Genomic DNA, 16,529 nt, shown 5'->3' on the forward strand with positions numbered 1-16,529 from the left:
GCATGGCACTCATTTGTGCCATTTGGCTTTGGACCTCATCCTCTTTTTTCTTTTTTCTCAGTACCGTATGCTAAGAATCTGGATTTCATCTCCTTAACCGAAAGGTTAGAATCGTCATCCAGACCCTCGAATAGTTTATCCATCTCAATCTTAAGGCTGTAAGGCCCTTAAAAAGAGTCCAGGCTCTGATACCAATTGAAAGTTCAGAGATGGTAAACCTAGAGGGGGTGAATAGGTTTCTACAGATTTTAATTATTTCTTTGCAATATTAGGCTTTGCGGAATATAAAGGTGAGCCTAATGCAAACTAGGTGAGGCACCCTAGATGATGATACAAGTAACTCAAGCACGAAGGCTCTCACAGGCAGATATAGCACAAGTAAAGAGATCGGTTAGGAATAACCGATAGCACGCGGAGACGAAGGTTTATTGCCGTGTTCCCTTCCTTTGCAAGAAGGTACGTCACGTTTGGAGAGGTGGGGGTCCCACGAAGGATTCCCCAACGCCACGAAGGCTCACCTTCTTCTCCGGAGCCTATCCCATGAAGGAATAGCTCACTCACTTGTGGTAGACTTTGAGGCAGCCTCCAAACCTTCACAATCTTGTCAGGAGAAAATCCACAGCCCGGATGCTTCCAGACTTCTTTTGCCCACCTAGGGTTTCCAAGAAACCAAACCCTAGAGAGCAGGTATCTCGAAGAATACAGATGGGAACAAGGTTTGGCTCGGTGGAACTATAGATCAAGACCTCCTCTAGCTTTTCCCCGGAGGGATTTGAGTTTGGGTGGAGGAGGAGGGATATCTGAGGCTTTTGGTGTATCTAACAATGGAGTATGAGAGAGAGAGCTCAAGAACAGTTTGTAGTGTAGTGCCTAAGTGTTCTGAGCTAGGTGAAGGGGTATTTATATGACCACTTGAAATCCAGCCGTTGCAACTTGTCCAGCTCAGCATTTGGTCGAAGAGGCCGGCGCGCCGGACCAGGGGCCGGACCATCCGGTCCAGCAGCCGGCGCCGCCGGGCCACACGCCGGATTGTCCGGCAGGGACCGGATCATGCGCCGGGTCGGCACCGGGCGTGGGTGGAGAACCTCCTGGACATCATCCGGCTAGCACCGGTGCCAGGGCCGGTCGGCACCGGGTCAGCCAGCGCCACAGCCAGCGCCACCGGACCGTACGCCGGATCGTCCGGCGGAGACCGGACCGTGCACCGGGTCGGCACCGGGCGAGGCTGGAAAACCTTCTGGACATCGCCCGGCTGCCATTGGTGCCAGGGCCGGTCGGCGCCGGGCCAGCCGGCGCCACCGGATCAGAGGCCGGCCTGATGGAAACTTCTTTCCCATTTTCATCGAATTGGGGGGTCTCCCTTTACCTTCTTGTTCCATTGCTACACTATTATGCCTGTTAGACTAATACCTGATAATCATCTTGTAGGCATGCATTAGTTCGATTATTTTAGCTACGGTGTCATTGTTACCAAAATAATGGATAAGAGTAAAATACCCTTACAAGCTCCATGTCCGTGTCCGTGTGGAGGACCAGCCGTGCGGTCCACCGCAACATCACCACCGAGGAGCTCGTGGTCCTGTTCCCCTTCTTCTCTCCCGTCGCGGTGCCATGTCTGTGTGACCATGTCGAGGAGAAGTTAGGCCGTAGAGAAGAAGGGGAGAAGGTTGAGACGGCACAGCCGAGACTTGAAGCCAAGCTGTAGATTAGTAGAGAAGAAGCTCCGTTCCGTCGGCATGCACGGCAATGGAACCTTGCCGCTGGTTGGGATTCAATGCTTTGGCGTCACAGATCTTGCCAATAAGGCCCTGGAGAAAGAGGAGCTAAGGCAGTTAGTCGTACCGGACAGAAGGCGACTGAAGCATCAACTCAACTGAATCCGAGCTGACCTCGTACAAATCGGTACGTTTCCGCTTTCCTGAGTAGGCAAAAGAGAATTTACTTATGCTTATATAGAAATTAACTGCAATGTTTCTAATTTGCTCTTCGATCTACTTAGCACACTAAATTCTATTCACTAAGTTCTATTCTTTGTGTTCATACGAATAAGCTAGAACTGAAAATGTAAAGTAAAACTAAATATTCAAAACCATGTGAGATTACTAAGAAAGCTGGCTACAATCATCAGGAGTAATACCACACTGATGAAACAAAAATTAGTCTTCACTATGCTGGTTACAGTCGTCATACAGGGAAATACAACAGTACCATGCTGCAGAAAATTTCTTGATGCTACGTTAATACACTAACCGCAGCAGTAGTATTTTGTTGTGTGCAGTAACATTTAGTAAGCAGAATAAAAGATCTGGGACTGTATAAGCGCTTAGTATTATAGCATGCTGGAAATACGTTGCAACGGTAGATTTTTAACAAATAGATTAGAACAATCATCTAGTTTAAATAAAGAGAACAAAGTTTAGTACAGAGAGTAGGACAACCATTTACGCTTAGCTTCAACAGACAGAGTTCCATACAAACAGACACATAGCTATTTAGTAGGAATTTATTTTAGAGCATAGCGGAACTACTTGTTTTTTGAGGTCGCATTTAGATCAACTGTATTATATACATGTAATTCTCTTACAAAGATACAAACTACAGTGTGCATTCAACTCTTCACTTGGTCATCTATCTCCCGTTTTCCCTTCTCTCTTTAATTCAGTTATTGTTGTGACCACAACAACACTTCTGGTCTTATATATGCAGGAAAACTGCATACACATTCTATGAAAAGTTCAGAAATTCACACGTTACATGGCAAAAGCAAAACCAGAACATGTAATTTGCAAAACAAATCTCCAATTCAATAAGATTTCTCTTCCAATAATTATCCATTCTCTACTGTGAAACAACCAGACAACCAATCTAATTTCTGCTGTTCATGATCAAAGTTGTGCCATGGCATGTACACCGACTCTACCTATGAGCAAGCTACATGATGGCCTCACTTGTGAGAAAAGGTTGATTTATTTTAACTCTGAAAATCTGATATGATAAGGATGCATGAAACCCAATAACTTCAAGTGAAGTTCTCTGTTTGCGGCATCACTAACACTTTAGTGGTAGCTTCCCAACCAATATATTTCATTTAAAATATATATTGCCAAAGAAAATAGAAATCAAACTCGTTAGTTGTCATCTAACTTATTTAGTCCACTTAAGCATGTCCGTTAAGGATCTGTTTGATACAAGAAAAAAGAAATATTTAAATAAAAAGTGGCACTGGAGAGTGATTTCGTCTGCATCATCTTCTATATTCTCGAAACTGCAATTTTTTTTTGAGAAAGTTAGATGAACTATTGCATTGTCAATTTTCATGTAAAAACAGTCTACCAAAAAATATAGCATATCATAGCACGACTGAGTAGTCGGTGTTCGTGGCGGCCAACCTGAAACCGAAGGGCTGACTACTAAGTAAGGACGGGGGCGAATAAGCAAGGGCTTGAAAACAAAAATGAACATATAACATCATTCAAACATGATGCGAAGAAAAACATACACATATGCTACTTTTGGTGTTCTTTGAAAATATATCTTCAGTGATAAATACTAATAATTGATATCCTTGAACATATTATTCTAAACTCTGAAGGCATTGCTTCGAAGCATAAAAAAGATGATGCACATGTCCTGTTTTGAATGGATGCACTTATACTCAATGTAGTTAACTAATTAATCAGGGGAAGACATTGTAGTATACTATACATTAGATGGGGTTTTGGTGACTGAAAATTAGAGTACTATTGCTATGACCAGGAGCCTACCTAGGATGCACCACATGGCTGGTGAATTGCTTATTGTCTGGCCTTGAGCGCAGTTGAGCTGAACTTTGGCGTTGGCCGCTTGGTTCCTCCTGATCTCGCAACATGACTCCATGACTGTGAGATCATCACCCAATCGAGACTGAGGCAAAACGAAACGAAACTGTTGTATTGATCGCTCTCAGGATCGAAACAGGGACACAGTGCCATATAAACAATGAATTATACCACACGGATTTTTCCCAATTTGGGGGCCCTGTGGGAGCGAACAGCTGGAACATTCTTAGGAGCCCTTTCAAGCGACCGCCATCCAGCTGGCAGTAGCTGTACCGAGTGCAAGCACCAGCTGGACACACAAAGCAAGGCCATCGCTATCCCGCAGCACCACCGCCTGGAGGAGCCAGAGCAGGCACCGACACCACACCTCAGATCGGCGACGTAGGGACCTGCAACATGTAGTCTGGGATGTTCACAGGCAAATGCGGTCCGCCAACTCCAACACCACCAGAGGCCTCCCGCGGTGCGGCGGCGCGGGACTTAGAGCCTTGCAGGACATGGACAGAGCGCGCACGCATGCATTGACCGGCGAGGATGCCACCGTGCCTCCTCCGCTCCATATGACGTCGACGTCATCCATCTGCAGTGGGTGCTGCCGCAAAGAGCTGATGTGCCATCCAGGAGATGAGCGCAGGAGGGCGCTGGCCTCCGCCACGAACCATCCAAAGGACCTACGACGAAGGCGCCCGCATCAGGGCCTCACCGTCAGGATCCTCCGTGCCAAGGGCCATCGCAGTGGGTCAGCATACCGGGGAAGCCAAGGATCTCACCGCGTTGTGGATGAGCCCTGGCGGCGGAGATTGATCTAGACTGGCAGCCACAGGACATGGAGCGGAGGCGAACTAGGAACCTGGTCCCTTCCTGCTCCGCCGCCCCTACCTGGTCCGCGCCGACGTGGCCGCCGCCGGCCAGCGCGTGCTCCACCCATGGTCTCCTCCACCGCCACAAGTGCGCCGTCCTCGGCACGCGCCAACTGCCCCGCCCCAAGGGTGCCGTCCTCGACGGCAGCAAGGATCCATCCACCAACTGCCGCTGCAAGCTGCAGCCTAGGCTCGCCAGTGCCATCGTTGTGCTCACCACCATTGCGCTGCAACAAAAATTTTGTGACGGAGAAGAATGGGGTGAGCGACTGCGATGGGGAAGGAGAGAGGAAAAAAGAGACGTGGTATGTTTTAGTAACGCATCGTGAAAGTTCGGCTCTTTATTTATCAAAACAAAGCGGTGGATGTGGGGCCAGCAACACCGCTTTGACCAAGATAGTTAGGAAACCTCAATCACAGCAACCTCATCAATATATGCAGGAAAGGAGAGGAACCGGTAACCGGTTACCCACCAAGCCAAAAAAAAAGGAAACGGAAAATAACTCTGTGCTGGGTCCAGGTAAGAAAGAGAAGAGGAGAACATACGTGTCGGTAGGAAATTGGAGATAAATAGCTTATAAATAGTAGCCAAAGCAAGAAGAGCGCCCTAAATCAGCCACCCTTTATATAGCGTATAATTCTTTATGATCGAAGCGGGTCATACAAAAGAGGTGCGACAACTAGATACCGAGAGAAACAGTTCCGAAACCTTTTGGGCCTAATAGGCGCTCAAGGTTGATCAGTGTATCTAGTCTACTTGATGAGAATAACAACTGTAACAAGGCTTTTGTTCGTAAACCTTTCCTCCAAATGATGTGGATATTATTTTGCGAATCAAAACTTAGGAAACCATAAGATTTTCTAGCTTGGTAACACGAGTCAGATCGGTGTTTCTCGTTTTGTCGTGCATATTGACTGAGACTCCTACTAAATGAGAAGGATCGACCATCTGTGGCATCCAACTTATCACCTTTGGGTGACACGCCGATCTGGACAAAATTATGGAAATTCCATATAACATAGAAAGTTTGTATTTCTCCATGGAAAGCAGTCTCCAACACACTAGGTACTGAAGACAACAAAAAGGAGAATACACATATATACCGGTTGTAGGTGCTTGTAGAATCTTGATCTAAATATCCGCCCCCACTACAAGGTGTTGTCTGCAATTTCATGCAGCCATGTTCCTATTAGTTTTGGTAGCCTCCATGCCCATGAACACCTGTTATGTTAACGTTTGCCGCGTTTCCTGTCTTTTATCATGGAGAAATCTATGTGGCTTCCCCTCCCACACCCACTATCTAATCGTCTTTCCGACTACGATGCTCTGCAGGACCAATCCTATACACCGACCAGGTTGGTGCCTACCAGGCACCGCACACCCTGGTCTGGTATTGGGCCTAGCCCATTTACGTTTTCCCCTTTTTCATTTTTTTGTTTTTGTTTTTTATTTTTCTTTGTTTTTCTGATTTTTTGTTTCCTTTTATTTTCTTTTCTATTTATTTTTCCTTTTTGTTCAAATTTGGAAAAGTTTAAATTTCAAAATAGTTCAAATTTTAAAAATTCAAATCTTAAAAGTGTTTAAATTTGAAAAACGTTCAAGTTGGAAAAGTGTTGAAGTTTGAAAAATTTTCAAATTTAAAAATTCTTCATATTCAAAAAAAATAAAATAAAAAATTAGAAAAAAAATTCAATCTAAAAAATGGTCATGTTCGAAAATGTTAAAATTTGGAAAATATTTAGATTTAAAAAATGCAAAAAATTCCGAATTTTTATAAAATCGGATTTTAAAAATTCAGCTTTTAAAAAACATAAAAAGAAAAACAGAAAAATAAAAATGAAAAATGAAAAAAGAAAAAGGTGGGGAGACTGTGGGCCGACCGAAACCACCGCCTAGGGGGTGTGTGCGGTGCCTCGTTCGTGCTGGCCACATTCAGCACCCCACAACCCCACAGGCGGATCATATACACTGACCAGGTTGGTGGGTAGGTCGTGCCGCACACCCACGCGCAGGTATGGGCCGGGCCCATTTCCCGTTTTTCCCTTTGTTTTTTCATTTCTTTTTCTTCTTTTCTTTTCTTTTCTTTTCTTTTATGTTTTCTGTTTTCTGTTTTTCTTTTTTTCTATTTTCTTGTTTTTACTTTTTCTGCAAAGTAAAATATGTTTTCTCACTTATGAAAAATGTTTAGATTGGAAACATATTCAAATTTGAAAAATGAGCATATTTTCTAAATATTTAAAATAAAAAATGTGTAAATTTGATAATTGTTCAAATTTGAAAATTGTTCAAATAAAAAATTGTTCTTATTTGAAAAAAATTCAAATTGAAAATTTTGTTCAAATTTTAAAAATGTTCGGATATTTGAAATTTATTCACATTTTAAAATGTTCATATTTTTAAAAAATATTAGTTTTATAAAAATATATGTAAAAAAATATTCGAAAAATAGAGATAAGAAACAAGAGAAAAAAAAAAGAAATGAAACGAAAAAAAAAACTACATTACAACCAAGGTTAGAATTATTCCAGGTGGATACTTCCGCGGCCCGTCGTCTGCCGCCCGGAATGCTAATTGCGGGATTAGCAGTGCCCATGATGTAAGTTTGACTGTTTACAGTGTCTGCGATGCTATGCGGACATTGACACATTGTGCTTGCAAAGCTGTCACCATTCGGCGGCCAGGGCATCCGGACGAGCGGCGACTAGCATCGCTGGCCCGCTGGGGCAGGCAGGCCAGAACAGGGGAATTGCACAGCAAGGGATGAAATAGAGCAAGGAATCGATCCAGTAGATCAAGGCTACAGGTTCCAACTTGATCGGTTGGAACAATCATTCAGTTGAAAGGATGTAAGTGCGTAATTCTGCACATCCTTTCCTTTTCTTTAGCTTCTTCCAAAACACATCCCTGTATTACAGTGTGAGAGTGCTTCTTTAAATTGTTAAACTTTCAGTTTGCTAATTAAAGTCGTTCTCCGCTCAAAATCACATATTTAAGTGTTACATCTTGATTTACAAACCAGTTCGGTTTTATGAGTTATGGACTTATGGTGATTCATCAGTTGTAGGTGATAACCCTTATATTGTTTTATACATGTCTGCAGGCCAAAAAAGAAATCAAGTTTGCCGATCTTCTGAGGCTGTTTGACTAGGTGATTATGCTCCAACTTTGACCTTTGTATTCCTTGATAAGCATGCGGATAGAGGCAAACAGAGATTAGAATAATACACTTGCTTGCTGCAGGTGTAACTGGAGTATCTCCAGTCCTGGAAAATCCATTGGATTCTCCCTTTCTAGAATTCACGCAATTTTAATGATCCATTTTTTTAATATAATAAATTCAAAATTACCAAAAAGAACTTGGAAGGTTTAAAATTTGGAAGCAAACATGCTGTTTAAATTTTTAACACAATCTGAAGCATCCACCAATGTTAAACATGGTATGCTTTATGCTTCTTAGACTTCAATATAACAACTCTTCAAAAACAGGGTCCACGCTTTGCTGCCACTTGGTCTCGTACAGTTTGAGAAGCTTCTCAGCAAGTGTCACTCCTGCAACAGAAAATATATTGTAGGTCGTCAGAGAATGCCGTAGGTAACTTATAACCAACCCAGTCAAGCTAATATATATCCTGATTGAATGTATAAAGTGTGTCGACAGCTCACCTGTTCTAACCACTTCGTCGAGCTCGCTTAGGAAACCGACCTCCTTGTATCCTCTTCTTTCTAGTCCATTCTGCGATCACCACATTAGGATCGTTATTATAAGCAACATGTTTATTGGCTTGGGGCAAGATTAATTAGTATCACAAAATAAAGTTACTAACCTTGGCCAGTTGGAGAACATATTCAGCTAAATCTCTTACATATCCATCTCGGAATGGTGTTTTCAAACCAGTTACTGGCACCTGATCAAACAAAACCGATTATCATTCACAGTTCAAGTAGAACGTTATGCCTCCCAAGTCTGCTAAAACAAATCTCGGTCTTCTAAATTGGTTCTGAAGGGAGGTTTGGGCATATATAAATCATGTAATTTGTTGGGATTGCAAGGCAAAACAGACAATTTCCAAGTGACAATAATTACGACCACTACTAAAGACAAAAGGAAGAAATATCTTAGCAAACCTTCCGTCTTAGCATTTCTCTTTCTTCCTTTGTCCAATCGCCAGTCATGTCCAAAATGCCCTGTAATGATTCCTCGTCATACAACAGCCCAACCTGTAGAGAAGGACCAGTAAGATACATAACCGATTCTGAATTTTGCCGACACGAAAGTTGCGACTAATCAGTACAGTAACCGGATGCTAGTGGTTGCTCAGGACTTCTTTTTCCAGGCTACTGGATGGCGACACATTAATAGATTAGCAAATGGATAGGCTGTCTTTGTGTTGCATTTTCCTTTGGTTGATTCATATCTCGACCTTAGCTTTCCCATGAGTGTAATTTTGAATCTTTCTGTAAACTGTTTACGTACTTTTATTTCAATAAAGATAGCCGTGTGCATCTATTGATGCAGAGGCTGGGACGATGCTCCCATATCGAAAAAAAAAGTACAGTAACCGTAATCATACTGCCCAATGTCTTTAACTCTATATACTGTAAATGAGCGGGCCTAGATATACAAAACAATTGCAAGAGTCGACAAACAAACCCAAAATGCAGGCAAGGCACACAGTCTACTACATGGGCCACAATCTGCACCTCTCATCTCGATGTATCTCTTCAACCTAACCTGCAAGCAGAATCAAGAGTTCAACTGATTATAGCATTAAACTAAATATCAGCAGTTAATATGCAAACCAAATCGAAGGTAAACCTCAGGATACAATGCAGCAGTTAATATGCAAACCAAATCGAAGGTAAACCTCAGGATACAATGTTGCTAGATGGTTCTCCCAATCGTTCAAAGTGGGCAACTCCCCCGGAGTCTGTGGGAGTTTTCCTACCATAAAATCCTGCGAAGTAAATACGAGTCAAATTTGACTATGAATTATTAATATATATATTTATTTAGGAATTTCTATTTTCGTGCCCTCAGGTCCTTAGTTGTACTCAGTTTTCCCCAGCTTTTTAGTTTTTCCTTAGTTTTCCCCAAGCCCTTGTCTGAAATCCTCAGAAGGAACTCGGACGGGAGGATTCCCGTTTAGTTGACCGTTCCGTGCTGACGTGTGGGGCCGCGTCGCGTGGGGCTGGTAGAAAGGGACCGCGTGGGACAGGACGAGACCGCGTTTCGTTGTACGTGAGAGCTCGGATCTGTCTCTCTCGGTCCAAATTGGCATTTTTCAGAGCGCATTTTTCCCCTCTCTCTGTCTCTCTCTTTTCACCAAATTAGTATCAAATCTAGAGAAGCTTCTATTTCTGTCTTTCTTCAATGATTGTTGTCTTTTGGCCCACGTTTTTTGCCCAATATGGTAACAAATCTAGTAGCAAATCTAGAAGCTAGTATAGGATAAATTTACAGCAGCATAATAAATCTAGAAAACTAAGTATAATACATAAACTGCATACAGCAGCCAAAAACAGCCAATAACGATGTTAATGTTCACGACAAACTAAGCTGAAAATAATACAAGACGCAATGTATGGCCAACATGAAGATTAGGATACCCCAGGATGAATGAATCTGTTCTTCATTCAGCATATATTTCTTCGTCGCTCCATTCTCTGATCTGAAGGAAATATTCATTGAACTCCTTCCGTCTGCAGTGTGCAGCCAATACATCATCCAAACGGTATAGCCTTTGTTCATTTCTCAGACCGTAGTGTCCTAATCTATCCACACGTAGTGGCCACTCATCCCAGGCCTTTATATCATCAAAGTACTCTCTGATATAACCCAAATCCGCGTAGTAGATGCAGCCAGGTCGAAGTGTCGGGTGCACTCTGATGTTTACGGAGATACACCGGATATAATGGACGAAGAAGGCACGACTGCCAATGTTACTGACGGCATGGAGAGAGCGGCTCTCAGTGTCCACACGGTACACTAATGGTTGACCTTCCAACAATACAAGCAGCAGATCACCGTCCGACTTCACAAGGTAGAACTTGTCATTTCCAAGTTCTGGAAATGAAAATAGTGTCTCCATGTTGACAGTGCTCGCGCGCTACTCCAACTGGACATTGTTGGTGCACACTAATTTTCCGAACTTAAAATTGTTCACAGCTATTGCATACAATTCACGATTGAACGGGGTAATGCAACGCAGAGAATGGTGCTCGATCGAAAATCTTCCTTCTCCCCAATCTTCATCTATACCCTTAGTTGGAGTGCTCTCATCGACCCAAGCAATTTCCGCCGGGTAATCTGTGGAAACGAAGACCATAGTCAGGGACTTCATTACAGCGACTGACTCCAGAATAACAGATGGCATATGCGCCTCAAACATAGTGTTCAATGTCTTTGTGAGTGGGTTCAGAAGTCGTATCTTGTGCGGCTGGTTCTTCTGGGCAAGCACGATGACGCCACGGCAAAAGCCGACGAAGTAGTATCTAAAATATATTGATGAAGATAACATTCAGCACTAAGATGTTTACGATTGAAAATAAAAATAGATTAACTCTATAGATATGGAGGAATTTGAACCTTGCATGAACTTCCGTTAGATCGATGGTGACGTAGCGGGATGTGCGGAGGTGGAGGAAGGTGAACTCAGCGGCGCGTGGAAGGGCGTGTTCTACCATGATCCATTCGTGCAGGTGCACGTTGGGCTCAGGTAAACCTGAGCGCCAATTTCTACAAACTTGCCTCAAAGCAGAGTAGGTGTCCACGTACTCCTCGTTCGTCAGTAAGCAGTCGCCGATCTTGTGAAGTGGTCCGTCAGCCATGAGAGAGGCCCAGTTCACGGAGGCGCCGCGCTTGGATGCGCCGCCCTCGGAGGCGACGGGCTTGGCGGTGACGGCCTTGGATGCGACGGGCTCGGCGGCGACGGGCTCGGAGGCGACGGGCTCGGGGGCGACGGCCGCCGGCGCATTCTTCTTCTCCGTCGCCGGCAGGGGAGCGCGCGTAGGGCGGTTGGGATTTTTTCCTTCGATTTGGAGAAGTTGATGGGACGTGAGAGGCGTGGTTGCGTGCGTGAGTGAGAATGAGACTGTGTGCAGAGGGAGGGAGAGAGGGGCTCTGTACAGGCAAAGTGACGGTTGGTCTCGGCAGTTTCTCAAAAAAACTAGACGTTTGGTCTCAACACGTGCACCGCCTAACCGCTGCGCACCGCGACACGCGTCCGTGGTACTGCACGTCTGCACCGTTACGTGTACTCAGTTCTACCCTCGAGTCTTACACTGGAAAAATATCTGTACTCAGTTTTCCCCTCGAGTGCTAATACTGGCTAGTGCAATATACTCAGTTTTACCCTCAAGTGACTGGTCAACAGAGAGTCAACAAATGGGATTAAGCTAGTTAAATAAGTCATTTAATGTGCAAAAATTTTCAAAAAGATAAAACCATAGTGGCACTTACTCATGGAGTCTTCTTACGCGACCTGTCACGTTGGGAACCATAACAATCATAGATAAATCAAGTTTTACCACAAATTGCCACTTCTCAAATCACCTAGTATCTATGACGGTGCATGGCTTTCCACAATAAGCCCTTCACAAAACAGTTTTCCCCAAAACATACTTTGTCTGAATGAGGCCACAATTTTCACACTCATGTATATTTGTATTGCAAATAGTTTGAGGTAGGCCAAGATGGGTTTCATTGTACAAAATATGCATTTTCCATTTTTTAAATCTCATATTTGAATCCCTTAGTCTGTTTACTACTCACGTGTCCTTGGTTTCTTGATACTACTCAGTTTTGCCCTCTCCCTTCACAAATTCTCACAAACGCTCAACCTTGCCCTGATTGGTCTAACCCTTGTCACGCGGATCGTGCCCGCCGACCGTTGATCGTATGATCTAACGGGCAGGATAACCCCTCTCTCTCTCTCTCTGATCGGGGCCACCACCCTCTCTCTCCCTGTCGGCGGCTAGCTTCCACCCTCTATGTATGCTAAATACCCAGTTTGCCACCGGATTCAGCAAGTTTGATTTTCTGTATTATTTTTCACGCACTAAAAATTATAAACTTTTTTAGGCATTACTTTTCACGCAAAAATGATAAACCATCACCGATTTCTTGTAGCCATTACTTTTCACGCAAAAAATGATAAACCATCACCGATTTGTTGTAGCCATTACTTTTCACGCAAAAAATGATAAACCATCACTGATTTGTTGTAGCCATTACTTTTCACGCAAAAAATGATTAACCATCACCGATTTATTGTAGCCATTACTTTTCACGCAAAAAATGATAAACCATCACCGATTTCTTGTAGACATTACTTTTCACGCAAAAAATGATAAACCATCACCGATTTCTTGTAGCCATTACTTTTCACGCTAAAAATGATAAACCATCACCGATTTCTTGTAGCCATTACTTTTCACGCTAAAAATGATAAACGAAACAATCTATCTCTGTATTTGAAGTTTGGGAGGGTTCACCATCTACTTATGTTAACTTTCGAGGTTTTGACCTGAAAATCAACTGGGTATTATAAAGGGAAATAAAAGTTCAAAAAAATGTAAAAACGAAACAATCTACCTATCTTTGTATAGAAGATCATCTGTATGATTTTTGAGGTCATTTAGAGAAGGTCAAAAAAACCTAACTTGTTACAAAAAAGCTGGTTTCAGTGAGACCAAACAGCATGCGCTTAAGCAAAATGATTTTTTTCGAACATCTCCAAATGACCCCAAGTTTGGCATACATGATGCCATACCTGTAACAACAAGGAATATCTAAAAAGTATCAAAAACTTTTGCCGAACCATATAGCTATATCAAAAAGAACCTCACCATGGTGCCAGTAAAATTTTTAGTTACAAACTTTCGTATTTTACCTAACCTTCAACAGGAAACTTGTTTCAAATTTATTTTGGCGTACAAGAAACAAATCTCACCTTGATTCGAGCACCACAGCCTCCAAACGATGTCGATGCCTATATCGGCATGGTCAGAACGGCTATGCTCGCCGCCACTGCTAGGTCACCGTCGGGATGCACCCTTAATCCCGTCCCCTCATTCGATCACTGACACACCAGAGATACCGCCGAGGCCAATGCCGAACGTACATGCTGATGCCAATGCCGAACATGCACGCCGTTGTGGGCACGGCCACGCCGCCCCGCTATGCTGGACGCCACAGACCACCGCGAGGTCTTTCCCTTCGCCACCACACTCCCCTAGCACCCATCTATACACGCCAGAAAGGAGAGACACTAGTTTTCGCTACATTGCTCGCATTCGTGTCCGACACCGTCAGTCAAAGTGTTGAGGTAGTCGTCGATGTCCTCGACCATTTCTTCTCTTCTTTGCATGGTTAAACGCGTCTAGTTCATATCTATCTAATGCGTCTGGTCTCGCCTCATGCAATTCTTTGTGGACGTCGATCTCATCTCGGCACCCCGCAGGCCACCTCCTCCGTACCATCGTTGTAGAGCTCCGTTTAAAACTCTAATCCTACCCGTGTATTGCCCCTTGTATCAGCGTCATGGCCCCACTTGTCATTCGATATACCGAAGCCCCACTCGTCCGCGTTTTGGTTAGGGATACGGCGATGCTTACGGTCAAACAAAGATGGATGGTCTGACGTGTGTTTGCGGGCTCTACGTGGCCCCACTAGTCAGCAGATAACGGTCAAAGTTGTTGACCCGTCGGGCAACCGGCCGTTCCAGCACTTGTGAGGGTTTCAGACAAGGGCTTGGGCAAAACTGAGGAAAAACTAAGCGGCTGAGAAAAACTGAGCACAACTAAGAACCCGAGGGCACGAAAATAGAAATCCCATTTATCTACTATATAGCCAAGAGCTTAAAATTAAGGTATTATTTACAATATTTTCAGCATATAACTGCGGAGGTACAAAGATATTAGAGACAGAGAGAGACCCAAAAAGACATTCCGGTACAGTCAACGTATTTCTTGTTCCGGTATACAAAATACATTGGGACATCTAATGCATAGTCCACGTATTGCTCAAATCTGCGACCAAGAACATACTATAATCAGAACTCATTCACGTCAAAGCCTCATATCATGTAGGATTTGTTTTTCACCAAATCATGGTATCAATCAAATTACTGAGATTCTAGGTGGGGGAGAGCAAGGAGTTCATATGGATGATTACCCAAATGAGTTATCAAAAACAAAAGGAAGCATCCCCGATCGGTTGTCATCAATATCAGTATAGGTATGGCTGCAGATGATGGTAATCATGTTAGCAGCTTCATAAATGAAATATCATATTTAAATTCTCAAAATCTTTGAATCAAGCACCTTCTTAAACTGAGAAACCCATTTGGTTTTCCTTCTTTGAAGGGAGAATTTGCAAATATTGTTGTCGCAAGCTGTTAAACAAACGAGTCAGGTTCGACTGAGAGCAGAGCAGAGCACTAACGATTATTGCCAGAAGGATAATACATATACCCACAGGCTGCAACGCGAGGCTAGCACGTAATCTTCTTATCATATCTTGCTCTGATCTGAAGTCGAGATTAACCTACATGCCGGAATAGTGAACTATTAATCAAAATTGTTCAGTGAAGTCACAAATAGTGGCATCTAGTATTTTTGAGGTGAAATCAAATAAAGAGAGAAGAGATGTCTAAATGGCACATAACACACAGATCATAATGACTTACCTGTACAGTGCACGTGCGGAACATCGTATCAAGGCCAAGAGAACTAACTTTGGGCATGTAATTTCTCAAAATTTCATATCTTGCCTACAGAGTAACAACATCAATCTTGATGTGAACTAGTAACAGTACAACTATCTTTCACACAAGAAATGTATTTACTCTTGCAGAGGTGTGCGTAAGAGCCACCAATGTCAGCTATCGGTCATTTTGTCCTAACTGTTAAATGCTCAATGAAGTCGTACTGGAGTTTTGTCTAGTATAACTGTGTACCAAGCAAGAAGGGAATAAAGGGATGCATCAAAAGAAGGTATTTGTAGCTATATTACTCCCGTGAACTATGATCTGCAGCTTCATTTCTCGGCAATTGACTAAACTGAGATATAAGTCAAATAGAACAAGGAACTTTAACAGTCTAAGAACAGAACACACTTTAAACACTACATTTTATTTGTAAGGTTTATGGACAGAAAGACCTTGGGCATTATTGGTATATCATTCAATGGTAATGTTGGCTGAAAACCAAGTCCAAGAAACCCAACTCCCATTTCCTCCCCAACTGCTTTGACCTACAATAACCATGATAAGTTGGTATCATAGCATATAACTATGTATGACACAACACAAGAACATACAACATAGTAAAATTATACTTTGAGTAGATAAACCTAGATAGCATAAACAAAACATGAAACGGTTCGATAATTTTTACCGAGTCCAGTCGCTAACTTGGTGCGCACTTGGGTTTTGATGTAACAAAAATGCATCATAATATCATACTAACTCCCACAAGAAACTTATAATATAGAAAGTTTTTTGTTTGTTTGGCTGAAATCCAAGTCCAAGAAATCCAACTCCCACAAGAAACTTAGTATTAATACAAGTGCATTTTTTGTTTTGTAAATATTGTAAACATATAAGAAAGAAAATCTTTCAACTTGAATAGAACGAGGGAACGGTTATAGGACAACAAAAATATTAAAAACAATATTACAAAGTTTTATTCCACAATTGACACAAGAAGAAAATAATTTTCTTCCATATGACTTTGCAGAAAAGGTGGTGTATGAAGCTATTATGGAAATGGAAAAGAATAAATCTTCGGGACCATACGAGTTCCCAACGGAATTTTTTTTGGCAGATTTTAAAAATGACTTGATGAATA

The 16,529-nt window shown here is 42.7% G+C and overlaps 1 protein-coding gene across 1 annotated transcript; it reads right to left on the reverse strand.

Moving 5' to 3' along the window:
* Positions 1 to 8,015: 8,015 nt before the first annotated feature.
* On the reverse strand, positions 8,016 to 15,221 carry LOC127297541 (glutamate--cysteine ligase B, chloroplastic-like). The gene is made up of 10 exons (XM_051327871.2): positions 15,157 to 15,221; positions 15,003 to 15,073; positions 14,854 to 14,922; positions 14,615 to 14,708; positions 9,545 to 9,634; positions 9,331 to 9,411; positions 8,805 to 8,897; positions 8,504 to 8,584; positions 8,343 to 8,412; positions 8,016 to 8,228 (listed from the first exon to the last, which is right to left on the reverse strand). The coding sequence occupies exons 1-10, from the start codon at positions 15,193 to 15,195 to the stop codon at positions 8,140 to 8,142; spliced, it is 777 nt and encodes a 258-aa protein (XP_051183831.2). The 5' UTR covers positions 15,196 to 15,221; the 3' UTR covers positions 8,016 to 8,139.
* Between the last annotated feature and the right edge of the window lie 1,308 nt (positions 15,222 to 16,529).

Source organism: Lolium perenne, chromosome 4 (assembly GCF_019359855.2).
Source record: "Lolium perenne isolate Kyuss_39 chromosome 4, Kyuss_2.0, whole genome shotgun sequence".
Taxonomy (NCBI): Eukaryota; Viridiplantae; Streptophyta; class Magnoliopsida; order Poales; family Poaceae; genus Lolium; species Lolium perenne.